The sequence below is a fragment of the Myotis lucifugus genome, unplaced genomic scaffold (genome assembly GCF_000147115.1).
Source record: "Myotis lucifugus unplaced genomic scaffold, Myoluc2.0 scaffold_134, whole genome shotgun sequence".
NCBI lineage: Eukaryota > Metazoa > Chordata > Mammalia > Chiroptera > Vespertilionidae > Myotis > Myotis lucifugus.
Genome location: NW_005871182.1, coordinates 2,966,186 through 2,980,414, shown reverse-complemented (window position 1 = coordinate 2,980,414; position 14,229 = coordinate 2,966,186). Strand labels below are relative to the sequence as shown.

The following is a 14,229-nucleotide window of genomic DNA, read 5'->3' as shown; positions in this document are numbered from 1 at the left end:
ACAAATAAATTTTTATAAAAACTAATACAAATAACTAGCAAAACAGAATACATAAGAACAATTTTCTATACAGTAGCCAAAGGAGTCAGTACAAACTTGGCACAAAACATACAGCAAGAAAATATGAAAGAATACTTACTTCACACTCCTACATAGAGTAAAAGTAAATATTTCACTGAATATTAGTGTACAGTAAAAAAAAACTGTATACTAATAAATGCATTCTTACATAAAGAACTTGACCTTAAGATTATAGCAATGTCTCCATGGGCTCAGAGACAGACAACACTCATCGCACTTGGATGTTTGGTGTTGCTTGCGCTGCCACTAGGAGATCTCATTACCACTATTGCCTTCTTGTTTTCTATTCCTCCTTCCCTTACCCCCTCTCCACATCGTCAGGCCTTCCACCTTTAATATTGGTACAGTGGGGCTGTGGTGGGGAAGATGTATGCTGCCAGAGCAAATAATACAGCTCTGTGCTTCCTAGATGCTTGGGCACTGAATTCGTCTGTCCTATGCCTCTGAACTGAATGTTTCCTAGACCAACCCCTCAGAAATATACTCATGGTTTTAATTCTGCACCAAGGTATGCCCTTGGAGTTAGAGGCTGTTTAAGAGAAGCCAAGTTACAATAACCAGTAATTGGCCAACTTAGTTGCCAGCTTGAAGGGGAACATAATAAAAGGTTTTAATATCTTAATCAATGGAAATTTTATATAATCTTAGATGACCCATTGGGTATTCCTCTCAAACAGAGGCCAGTTTGGGCATGTTTCAGACGTAGAGGTTTATTTTTTTTTCTTTTGATTTTCCAAAGGAATTTATTTGGGCAGACCAGGGGACAGGGAGGCCCTGCAGCTAAAAGAAGGTGCTGGGCCTCTTGGTGGTGAAGTGTGGCTGGTGCTAGCGACTAGATGCTGTGGGGCAGGGGGAACTTGATCTTGGAGTCGTGAAACTGCTTGACCGCCAGTGGGTGGCACTTGCTGGCCACGATCTCCTCCACCTCCAGGATCTGGATTGAGTGGGCGTGGGCAGGGTGCCAGGCCCCCATAACTCCATAGCACTGGGTGGTCAGGTCCTGGTACTCCCGGTACATGCTGCAGGTGCCACTGTGGGAGTTGTAGCGCAGCCAGACGTCAAAGTTCTTCAGCCCAAGGAGACATTGCTCCAACACCTGGCCACAGTAGATGATTTCCCCTGAAGATTTCTTCACCTTCTTTAGTTTGAGACACAAAGAACCAGAAGCGGGACTTGGCAACAACATGGTTAGGTGCCAAGATGCGCATATGGTAGAGGGGCAGCTGAGACCCTTGGAGGTGGGCAGGCAGCGCCCAAGGCCACTCCTAAAAGCTAGAGGTTTATTCTTGTAAACCACAAAACCAAAACACATTTCTCTTTGGCTGCAACGTAATTAGATACATTCAACATTTATATTCAGACTAAGTCTCCTTAGCAAATTAGGAATAGGAAGAAGCATTCTTCACCCGGTAAAAGGCACACATGAAAACTTAAGTGTGCATCATACCAAATAGGGCAACGATAAAAGGATTTTTCTTAAAGATCAAGATGCCTGCTATCACCACGCTACAATTCATTATTACACTGGAGGTCTTAATAGTTCAGTAGACAAGAAATGTAAAGCTATGAAGACTGAAAGGAAGAAACAAAACTGTCATTATCGCGAGATACAATAAAACCTCAGGGTAATCTAAGGATAAATTGTTCAATTAAGAAGACAGTTTAGCATGGCTCTGATCAATATATAAAAGTCACATTGTAAACACTATTCAAGGTAACCTTTTCATTGCAATGGACTCATGACAACAGAAATTTTGAACATTTTAGACATCTGTTTGGCAAGGAGCAATGATTTAGTTGGATCATTGCTAAACCAAACAAATTTTGGCACTAAGACATCCAAGCTCTAGAACTATCGTGATTCCATAATGGAGCAGGTCTCAGACCTTCCAGGCAAATGACCTTATGTTGAAATTACAACGTAAGTGCTGTAGAGATATGTGTGCAGTACCCATTTGTTCACTTGTTCTTGAGACATTCCCTATGGATTTAATATTTCCAGGAGACAAGACAGAGTAAGTTCCTACTTCTTCTCTCTACCCTCTGTGCTTCTGTGCTTTCCTCTTTAGGCATCCTACTTTGGCTGTTGGGTGTATTTTGCCTTGGTAGCAAGGCTGATGAAATGGATATCCAACCCTACAAAACAGCAATGTTTGTTCAATGGGAAAACAATCTGTGTGCAGGTCTATGGGACTGCTCTCAGCAACAACACCTATGAGGGATTGAGGGTAACAGGATCTGTGCCATGAAAAACTTTCTCTCTCTCTCTGCCCCCCTCCCCTTCCTCTTGCTAAAATCAATTTTTAAAAAATCAGACTGGGAAAGAGAAGACAATTTGAGAAAAGGGAAATCAAATAATTAGACAATTTTTGACATAGTAGGGACCTTAGAGTTCACTTTACTGGTGACAAAACAGTGACTAGAGAGATAGACTTTTTTGAGGTCTTACAGTAAAGCTCACCATGGAAGAGCCAGAAGCTGGGACCCAGGTGGTTGATCGGAGGTGCCAAGTCCAGTGCTCTTTATGCAGGACCAGATGCACATTCTGTGACAAAAAGGAAGGGACAGGTGAAGTGGCTGTGTTGCTTTCTCTTCTTTTTTCCTAGTAAAATTTAAGACCCATACAACTTAATTATTTCATCTGCTCCCTGGGGCTTCTACCCTACCCCCAACTCCCACCCCACTCCCCAGCCAGGACCGACAAGTTCCTCCTTATTTCCACAACATCTGGTTCTAGCTTCCCCTGGACTACTTACCTCATTGCAGTATGATCAGTTGGGCTCACAACCTGTCTTCTGAGCTAGGTGTGGGTCAAACGCCAAAAGTTCTTCATCTCCATGGTCCCAGCATCAAGCACAATGCCTGGTACAAGTAAGTTCACACTGGAACTCACACATAGAACCTCTCCATCATCGCAGGAAGTTCCACTGAACCAGCAGGGGTCTAGAGCAGTAATGAAGAGAAGGCTGAGAAGGCTCTGAGGACCAGGGAAGCAGTGATTTCTTCCAGGAGGCGGGTTCTGCCCCACCAGTGACGGCCATCCTACTTTCTCAAAGACAGGGGGAAGCTGGTTAGAGGCATCTCACATTCCCGTGGTGACTACCAATGTTTTATCTTAAATTAGGGAGCTCTTTTCCCTGAGCAGTGTCTCCTGTGTTTTCAGACTGTGATTTACTTTTCCTTATTCCTTTTTTGCTCATAGTTGTGATTGGCTGTCACTTTGATATTGAGCTCTGACAGTCATCTTTATTTTCTTCTTCTTACCAAAGATTTGAGCAGTAAATCATAGGTGCTTTAGTCTATACTTAAGTCACTCTCATTTGAATGTTGAAGAGGGTATTTTTTAAATTGATTTCAGAGAGGAAGGGAGAGAGATAGAGAGATAGAAACATCACTGATGAGAGAGAATCATTGATTGGCTGCCTCCTACACGTCCCCTACTGGGGAGGATGAGTCCGCAACCCGGGCATATGCCCTTGGCCAGAATTGAACCTGGGACCCTTTAGTCTGCAGGCCAATGCTCTATCCACTGAACCAAACCGGCTAGGGCATAGAATCATAGTCATTTTATCGCTGCAATTTATTAGAATAATTCATAAATTCAGTTATGGTTTGTCCTCACAAGCAGGCACATATATAATTGGCATGATTGGTAACTGTTTTCTTGAACTGTTGACCCAAATAAAATGTTCATAAACCTCATATCTTAAGTAAAACAGATGTGTAATTTCTGCCAATATTGGGTCATTAAGATTTACCAGAATTCAAGTACATTTTAGAGTAAGTCAGTCCTCTGTGTGTGAGAAATACTACAGCTAAATTATAGTATTCTTTTGAACCTATAAACATTTATTAGAGAAATATGAATGATGGAATTGTGCAAACCTTTGATATATTTAATTAGGATTTGGTTTGCTGGCTTTGTACCTAGTGCTCCTCTTAGCTAACATGGCAGATATCAACCTTGTAACTTCAAATTGCATAGGTTTACAGCAGCTCGCCAGTGTTTTGGGAGCGATGTTTGATGATTATGACAAAAGAATAGAATGTTATTGGTTATTGGTACTTTAAAGTACAGAGACCTGTTCTGTGGAGGGATGGAGAAAGAGACCTGACTCTCACTCAAGCAGCTGGGAAATACATGGATTAGCATAATGGGTTATGCATAATTAGTATATAATGAATGACTGGCATGCGCTGTACTAGGTATCTGTCTCTTCATGCCACAGAACCCCAACCCATGGAGGACAACTGGGTTTTAAAAGTAACTCCTAAAAGCAACTCAAAGAATCCCATGTGTCTTCTTATGATCTTTCCTGTGTGTGTGTCCTACTCTGTTCCTATAGGGCCCACCCCAGTGACCGCATTTAACCATATTCACTTCTTTAAAGACCCTCTCTCCAAATATAGTCACATACAAATACTGTATGGTTAGGACATCAACACATGCATTTTGAGGGGACACAATCCAGCCCTTTAAGTATCTAACACATTTAATAATTAGCCTGCCAACAACTCTACATTACTAGGGACCATTGCTAAAAATAAAGGTGGGGGGGGGATACAACTTGTACACGTATACTCATTGACAATTACTCTCAGGTAGAATTTTTTTTCTAAAAAAAATGGTGATTTATTTTGCTTTAACATACAATGGTAAATATGCTGGGATCATCAAGTTTTCAAAAAATTTCGCTGGGCATACTTCACACATTACAATTCTATGTGAGTTCATTGGTTCTTCCATTTCAATGTACAAGAGGGATCCACCTGACACCTACTAGCAGCTTGGCTAAGAATGGACATTAGAATCAGACAATACATCGTAAATAGAAAGTACTTTTCTCCAAACGTGTATAAAAGTGTGGAAACAAAATCACTGCCTGCTCCACAGGACAGACAAGCTGAGTTTTAAAATGCTCCCAACTAGCAATCACGTGACCCTGTGTCACAATACTTACAAAACAGTTTCACAATATCTCACCAACAACTTGTGCACTTGAGATTTAAAAAAAAAAATCTGAAGGAAAAGAAAAATAGTAGCCAAGGAACTGCACAACCAAAAAAATGAAAATTATATAAAATATTTCCACCGCTATGTAAATGCCAAATTTAATCAAGCAATAGTAAAACAAAAAACAAAAAACCAAAAAACACAAAAAAACACACAAGACAACATAATAATACAACCTTCTGTTTAAAATAACAGCACTGCTCCGCCTCTTTTTTTCCACTGAATTTTACATATGAACAGACTATATATACTGGGTTTTCAGAGAAATGTCCATTTGGTCTGTTGCACCGGTCAGGCTCACACCAAATCCTTTCCTTGTCTTCTGAGGATACATGACACCACGTTGCTCCTGTGTTTCCAACACTCTGGGTGAGGTGCAAAGTCTCAAGTATAATACATTTCTCTCTTTTCCTTTACACAGTGCAGAGTATACGGGCTTAGGTTATGTAGATTTTCTTTTACTCCAGGTCACTGTCCTTGTCTAGATTCAAGGCGGTGTTCAACGGGGTGCAGTAGTTGGGCTTGTCAGAAGGCACGTAGCCGGGCAGACACAAGCACTTGTAGGAGCCTTCCGTGTTGATGCACTTGGCGTTCTTGCAGAGAGACATCCGGTTGTTCAACTCGTCGCATTCGTTCACGTCTGCAAGAAGCCAAACCACACAGGTGAACCAGCTCTGAGGTGCTCTGCGAGGACACGGAACCCACAGCCTGCCGAGGCATCGAGGCGACTGGCCTGCACACAGCCTGGCTCTTCTCCCCTTCCCCCACCCCGAAACGTTCCCATTCATGACCGTTTCCATTCCGTGAACGGTGAGTCAGACTTTCTAGATCTTACAAAGGTAGATTATCGGGGGAATTCTAGAATTTCTTTCCCTGTTAGTTCACACAACACGAACAATTTGTTAGCCTGACATTTTACCGTCAAGCCTCAAGGAAGCTGGAAATACTATCCCACTTGTGAATTCTTTTCCGCAGGTAGAGAACAGATGGATGTGTCAAGAGGAACACAGTTAAGAGCAAACCAGTGAGCCGACAGCCTTCTGAGCAGCCCCTCCTCAGGCTGAGGTTACTTCCTCGGATTTCTTCCCACCGGAAAGAAAGGCTCTTATGCACTTGCAACTCCTGTACTAACCCAGGTTCCCTACTTTCAGACCCACCACAGATGGAGACTCACCAACAGGGAAGGGGACACTACAGGAGGGAGAAGAACTGCAAAAAATAGAAGAAAACTTTAAGCCCAGGGCCGTTTAGGCCAAAGGGCCCTGGAACACAGTCTGGGAGTTCATTCGAGGCCACACGGAGCAGGATAAGTGTGAGTTTACTGCTCTTTTAAAAAGAAGAGGGGAGGCAACGACAGCATTTTAGGAGGCACTTTTTCCAAATGATTACCACGGAAGTTGTACTTTTTCAGACATCTACATTCCCTTATGCTTGGGCCAAGTATTCAGGGGAAACATTACTGGCTGCACAGTCAAAAGCTACATTTAAGAGTCAAAGTCAAGGAATGGCTCTATGTGAGGAATTCTAAAGGAATTCTTACATGAGATATCAACTCTATTTTTTGAAATATGTTTTCATTGATTTCAGAGAGGAAGGGAGAGGGAGACAGAAACATCAATGAGAGAGAAACATCAATCGGCTGCCTCCTGCATGCCCCACACTGGGGATCTAGCTCGCATCCCCAGGCATGTGTCCTGACCGGGAATCGAACCCTGACCTCCTGGTTCATAGGTCGACGATGCTCAACTACTGAGCATGCTGTCCGGGCTCACCTCTATTTTTTAAAAATTGTGGTAGAATATACAGAACATAAATACGGCCCTTTTAACCATTTTTAAGTGGCCAGTCCAGTGGCATTAAGTATATTCGTGTTGTTGTGCAACCATCACCACCTTCCATCTTTAAAACTTTTCTCATTTTCCTAAACTGAAACTCTGCAAATCTGTCTTAAATGTACTTGAGGGTATGCGATCTGACCACAGGGGATCTCAGGAAAAGAACTGTTTCCCACAAGACACCATTCTTACCGACACAGGTCATCTTGGCCATGTCCAGGTGATACCCATCAAAGCAATCGCAGGTGTACCCTTCCTGCACCCGCACACAGCGGCCGTTTTCACAGCCGTTGAGGATGCCGCACTCCTCAGCCTGAAGCTCCTCAAAGCTGTTTAAAAAACCTGGAAACGACAGGGCAGACGCCGCGTTAGACATGTTCACCCTCTTAAACCGTTTCTAAAAACTATATGGTTATGCTTACGGTGCACCAGATAGACATATTTCAGACGCTTTAAAGTTAGCATTAAAATGTAAGTGAACACTACATATAACTGCAACAGAAGAGGAAGCATAAAATACTAAAAACTTTAGATATTTTGTATAGATCAGCCCCACGTCTTGAATGCTGATGCTCCAGCAAGTATTTTTGGTTTTGCCCTTAATGATTTAAAGTTTTTACCTAAAATTCCAAATTCCCTGAGTTCTCACTAGCAAATGTCAGGACATCTTTCAGCGTGGAACCAACAGTGAAGTTATCGGCGTTCAGGAGACATTTGCTTAGAACACCCAGGAGAGTTGGAGGGGTGCTTCTTCTGCTTAGAGTTCCCGGGAGAGGGAGGGCCAGGCCCCCAGCCCTGCCGCCCCGCAGGGTCTGTTTGTTTGCTCTGGCTTTGGAATGAGCCCGACAAAAGGGCTCTTAGGGATCAAAGGACAAAGGCAGTAAAAGGGACTCAAAACATCCTGATAAATGAGAAAAGAACATCGCGCCTGTGTCTAGTAAACCCAAAGTCTTTTTGTACTGAAACAAAGACGCTCTTGTTGAGGTCAGATAGCTTTAAACAGATTCAGGGCTGCAGCGTAATAATACAGAAACAATCTACCCAGACAGCAACAGTGCTTAGCTTTCTTTCTAGAGAAGGAAGTTGTAAATATAAAAGACTCAAGCACACTGTGGATGCGGCCCCTCATCCCTTCCCCACCTTCTGGACCTCACCAAGGATTAGCTTTAAGAAAAATCAAAATGAGGAGCTGGGGGGCTGGGTTTTGTGACAAAGGGGGAGGGATTAAGCAGCAAAATGGGTAGTTACAGAGATGTAGATGACAGCATAGGGAATATAGGCAATAACATCGTGATAATTAGGTAGGGGGCCAGAGGGGCACTTGAAGCAGCAGGGGGGAACGCTCTATAAAGTGCATGATTTTAGAACCACTTTGCTATACATCTGAAACTAATACGGAATAATATTGAATGTAAACTGTAGTTGAACAAAAAATGTAAGAAAAAAATCAAAATGTGGCCCAAACTGTTAGGCCTTTGAAGTATGTAATTCTCCAGTGGAACTGCAGGGGGCAGCAACATATCATTGCTTACACCAGACTCTAGGTCTAACTTGGTGATGTAAAAAATGTAGTAATATATCCACGACAGGCTCTTTTTACAAAATTTTAAAGGAAAAAAATATTATAGGCATCAGGAATATGTCAGCAGATGCCCCCTAGCCAGTTTGAGAAATACTGCCTTAAGAAAATAAAGTCAACTTCCAGGTATCGCAGCAAAATCATTTTGACTTTAAAACTAGTCAAATCATTTTTTATTCTATAAATTAAAACATGAAATTAAATTTGAAGCTCCCATACAGATATCAAGTAGACTTCCCAAAATACTTCCATAGGACTCTAAGACGGGGTCAGCACAGTGCCATCCCTGCTGCCTATTTTATAAATAAAGTTTTACTGGAACACAGCCACTCCCACTCACTGATGTACATCTTGCTGCTTTCATGAGAACACAGCAGAGTTGAGTAGCTGCAACGGAGAGGTTGTGGCTGCAAAGCCTAAACATTTCACTGTTTGGTCCTTATACGAAAAAGTTGATTTCTGCTCTAGGAGATCACAGCTTTATAGCTATTGCTCTAACTAAAGGCACCACCAGCCATCAGTAACATTTGAAAATAAATAGAAAACAGGAGATGGCGAATCGTAAAGGTGATAAGAATCCTTAGCCTCCCCTCTATGTTACCATCTACCCAATACCATCATTTCTCCAGCAGGGCCAGCGAGCCCTTGCTCCTGGTCTGAGACGGAGGAGCTATTTCTTGTAATTTGTTCAAAATTTAAAGGCAATTTTGTAGTCAAAGCTGGAGGTCCTGAAACTACATCTCAACTACCTATGTTGCTAAATAGGAATTGGATGTGATACCAACTTCTTCCCCTTTTAAGGTTTGTACTGAATGAAAAAAGAGTTTTAAGGCACTGTGAGCATGAAAAAAGAAGTACATAAGCCAGAACATTTCAACATTGAACTTCCTGAAATCTGAACTATGTTGTGATCGAGGCTACACACATAAGCTATGGGGCTGTGTCAGAGTTGTACATAGACTAGACCTGGTATTTTGGATTTGTGGGGCAGGTAAGCTGGCTTTCTTTCAACCTTAATATTTCTTCTCCCTTTCTTTTCCATTCTGTCTCTTTTTAAGGTAAATGTTTATCGACCTATAATGTAAACAGAGAGAAGTGTAGAAATCCTAAGGGCACAGTCTTACAGCTGCTGGTGCATTTACGCACATTTCATGAGGCTGTGTATGGCTGTGTGGTGTTGATTAAAAAAAAATCTCAGGTGTTAGAAGTCAGGAGAGTGGTTGCCCTTGCAGGGAGTGGGCTAGAAAAGGGCACCAGGGCCTCTGGATACTGGAATGTTCTAGACCTGGATGGGGGTTACACAGATGTGTCAATGCTGTGTTCATGTAAATTCTTTATTGATTGATTGATTTTAATGAGAGGGAGGGAGGGAGAAAGGGAGGGAGGGAGGGGGAGAGAGAGAAAGAGAGAGACAGACATTAATTTGTTGTTCCACTTATTTATGCATTCATTGGTTGATTCTTGTATGTGCCCTGACCAGGGATGGGACCCGCCCCTTGGCGTATGGGGATGATGTTCTAATAAACTCAGTACCTGGCCAGGGCTGCTCATGTAAATTTTAAAGCACTCTAATTCTACTGGATGAACAATATACTACATCCTTCAAAAAACAAAAAGAAGGGAGGAAAGAAAGGAGAAAGGAAGGGAGAGAGAGGGGAAAGAGAAGAGAGAAGGAAAAGGGAAGGAAGAAAAAAATTCAACTCAGAATTGAAGTAGATCCAAGTGCAATCACAAAGCGTGCATTGCTCCTCAGGGACTAGGTCATGGCTAGTTTGACGTGCAGGTGTCAGGGCCCAAAGAAAGGAAAAGCTTCATTGTATTTTGTGAGTCAGCAGCCTCTCCAAGTCCTCCTCACCCCCACCCCCCGCACTCCCCCTTCCGTCCTGAAAATCTGGTGCAGAGCGCTTCCCTGCAAGGAGGGCCCCTGGGTGGGAAGGGGCCCAGGCAGCTGGGACCAGCGATTCCCTATTCCCGTTCTTGAAGTGACGCAACCTATTATCTACTAATATTTCATTTTGGACCGTCCTGTTTCTCAGACTTCGGATAATTAGTCTACATGTGAAAGCTCTGGTTTCCCCACGGAAACATTCAGTTGTTGTGGCTTCCTCATCCAGGCCGCTGGGCTGCACATGGTAAACCAGTTACTTTCTAAATGAGAGTAGGGTTCTCACACCCCACCTCCCACAAGAAAACCCCACTCACAAATGCAGGAAGAGCCGGCACACATCATATCTTACTTAACGCATCCCCTAACGAGTGGATCCTAAAAATTAATTTCTGACCAGGAGAGCAATGTTTTTGACCTCCCACTCGAAGATACTTCTAAGAGCAACTCGGTACAGTTTACCTTTGTCATTTCCTTGTGTGACAAAAGCTACAAATCTAACTGGGCGTTCAAGGAAACCCTCATGCTAACCACCACTTAATGGTACAAAATGATTATTATGGAAATGTAATGAGGTAATTTGCTTTACAGATAGTGAACATGGCAGCATCCCCACCAGCGAGACTAAGATCTGAGCCAACAGCTCTCACATTTGGATGCAGAAGGGTTAGCCCAGTGGCCGTGACACCCCAGTTGATTCGGAGGTCTAGCGCAGCCCGAGGATCTGCATTTCTAACGAGTTCCCAGGACTACATTTTGAAAACCCTTGGCTAATCCTGAACCACAATTTAGTGTCAAAGTAACCGAAAATGTCTGCTTACGGTCCTGAATGAAGTAGGGATCGGCTTCCGGAGCATACTGTTCACTGAAGTCCACCAAGGCGTCCCGGCCGTATGGCTGCCGGCGTCCTGTGACGGGGATGTTACACAGCTGGGCATAGTCATCTAAGAAAGAAACAACAAGGGATGCCTTCAATGTCTGCTCGCACCTGGGTGCACCCACTGCCAGCTTAGAGCCCTGGGAATCTGCCGGGGCACCGGCCACCCCAGGCCCATCTCCCACACACACTGCTGGGCCAGGGAGGGTCTCGATGTTCTTCATGAGAGCCCTGTCCATCCACATACACTGAGTGTCATCCACATACAATGAGTGTCATCCACATACAATGAGTGTCCATCCACATACAATGAGTGTCATCCACATACAATGAGTGTCATCCACATAAATGAGTGTTATCCACATAAATGAGTGTGCATCCATATACAATGAGTATCCATCCACATACACTGAGTGTCCACCCACATACGAGTGTCATCCACATACAATGAGTGTCATCCACATACAATAAGTATCCATTCACATACAATGAGTATCCATCCACATACAATGAGTGTGGTCCACATACAATGAGTGTCCATCCACATACAATGAGTGTCCATCCACATACAATGAGTGTCCATCCACATACAATGAGTATCCATCCACATACAATGAACTCTAAATAAAAAATAATAGCTGAGCAGTTGGTAGAACGTATCCCAAGAGACTAAGGAACTGAGAAAAAGGGCCATCTGAGAGCAATGCAGGCCTGTCGGGAGAATGGCTTGATCTGAGCCCATCAGGTAAACACTTGATAGGTATAAAGTGGTCATTCTTACAGACAGGCATTTTTTCACTCACAAGAGAGAGAAAATTTATCTCTGGTGATCCAGAAATTAGACTAGCAAGGAAGGATGCTATGGAGTACAATTTAAATTTAATAGCTATTATTATAATTCTACACTCAAGACATGATCCTTACGGATAGTATTAAATTAATGATGTCATTATCATCATCATCATCACCATAGTGTAGTAAAGGTAGCAGTAGTAATAATAGCTAACAGACGGATAATACTTGCTCTGTGCCAGGTACGGTTCTTAATACATATTAATTCACTAAACACTAATTCATTAATTCACTCACAACACCCTATGAAGAGGTACCATCATCATCCCCATTTCACAGATGAGGAAACAGAAGCACAGAATGGTTAAGTGACAGCTAATATGTGGCGGTGCCAGCCTGGAACTCAGTAATGATGCTCCAGCTGCACACTTACTCTGCCTCTCCCACAACGACCTCAGCTCCTCTGTAACTCTTGCCTCTACTCCCTCTGCACCCCAGATAGACTCCTCTGTGGTTACTGTTCCCGCGGCCACAGTTCTAAGCTGGGTCAGCCCTATGGCCGTCTGACTTCTAAACTCTCCTTTAGTTTTCCTCACAGGACCCACCCAGCACACAAGATCTTGGATCCCCATTGGCTGGGGTGACTGAGCTTGAAGTGCATTTCATGCTCCTGCCTGCATTTAGGAGCAGAGTCGTGCAGGAGGTGTAGCGATGAAGGCTTCAGAGAGGATGGCTTCATGTTCTGAATGCATGTTTTACAGAAACCTGCTACCTGAGGATTCACCTAGCAGATGGTGAAAATTCTGGGGCTCCCTGGACTCCGACAGCACTGCCGGGGCTGTGAGATGCAGGCCAGCAGGCTCCGGAGCTGGATGGGCACTCTCAGGGCAGTCGCACAATGCAACAGCCACTTGCCCCGACCACAGGTGGGGAGAGTTGTCCTCTATTTTTTTGCCCCTGTAACAAAACTAAACAAATACACTAAGGCAATAGTGCAAATGCTCAAGGCTGTCTTTCATCCCTCAACTTAAAGGATCAAAGGTGTGTGTGTGTGTGTGTGTATGGGTGTGTGGTGTGCAAGCATAAGTACACACACACACACACACACACACACACACACACACATCTTCTATAATTGCACCAAGGAAGTGTAAAGCCAGAAAAGACCCCACACCGCTGGGGAGGGAAGGATTATGGTTGCCCCTTCCTAAAATTCTCCTCCTGCAGAGCATTCCAGGAACAACATACAGACCCCAGACAGCCCAATATTTTTGCATGAAAGCATTTCATGAGAAATATTAATTTCATTAAGGAAAGAGCTGATCCTGGAAGAAGATCCTTGACTCAACAAAACCCAACTTCAAACAAAAAGAACACACATGGCCATCAGTTCTGCTTCGAGTTTGAGAAAGAAGAATGAAGGATCTCCCCGCGAGAGCAAGATTGCTGAGATGTTTACAAGTTTTAAGAGCTGAGGTCATTATCTCTCAAGACTTTCTCTATACATTTGTTGGACATCTGAAAGGGAGACTTGTTCCATATTTTATATCCAAGCAACAGTTGTGATCAAGAATAGATGTTACAAGTAAATTAATCCATGTTCTTATTTTGTAAAACTAAATCCAGACACAGCTGAGCAAGTTCTTCTGACATGTGGCTCTCAGGGGAGCCCCACTGAGACTCGAGGTCCTGGGGCTGTGGACTGACAGAGCCAGGGCCATCCCAGAGCTGTCTGATCTTCCTGCCATGGCCTTGGCCAAGACCATGCCTCCTCCACTAAGACATGAGCTGGTGGCCACCCTCCAGGCCGTCACCATCTAGCAAAAGGAAGGGACCGAATGTGAGAGGAGTGACGAGGAGGAACAGATTTCTGTTCTGGTGAAGTGCTGATGGGCAGCTTCTTGGAAATGCTGGTACTTGACCTGAAACTAAATAGAACTTACTTTACAGGAGAAGATATTTTGGATTTTAAAATGAGATAACCCAAAAGAATCAAGAAAGGGAGCTGTAAGCTGGGTTTGGGGACCCACAAGTGGATCCTAGGAAGACTTCTAACTCAACAGGGGCTGGTGAAGGGGGGCAGAGGAGAGATGGGGATGGGACCTCTGGGTCTTGAGGCATCTTCTTTGCCCTCCCCTCTTCCCAGCCATGCATTTATCTTTCAAG

At 43.6% G+C, this 14,229-nt stretch overlaps 1 protein-coding gene and 1 pseudogene across 4 annotated transcripts in view; both read right to left on the bottom strand.

Annotated features, from left to right (window-relative positions):
• Window positions 1–861: 861 nt before the first annotated feature.
• On the bottom strand, window positions 862–1,393 carry LOC102425044 (annotated as a pseudogene).
• A 3,305-nt stretch (window positions 1,394–4,698) lies between these two features.
• LOC102419310 (latent-transforming growth factor beta-binding protein 1) overlaps window positions 4,699–14,229 on the bottom strand; it is a 200,530-nt gene continuing 190,999 nt past the window's right edge. For all 4 annotated transcript variants that reach the window (XM_014460572.2, XM_014460573.2, XM_014460574.2 and 1 more), the window contains 3 exons: window positions 11,216–11,338; window positions 7,123–7,272; window positions 4,699–5,735 (listed from right to left, as the gene is read on the bottom strand). In XM_014460572.2, the coding sequence (XP_014316058.1) occupies window positions 5,554–5,735; window positions 7,123–7,272; window positions 11,216–11,338 (455 nt within the window). In that variant the 3' untranslated portion in view covers window positions 4,699–5,553. The remainder of the gene's footprint in view (window positions 5,736–7,122; window positions 7,273–11,215; window positions 11,339–14,229) is intronic.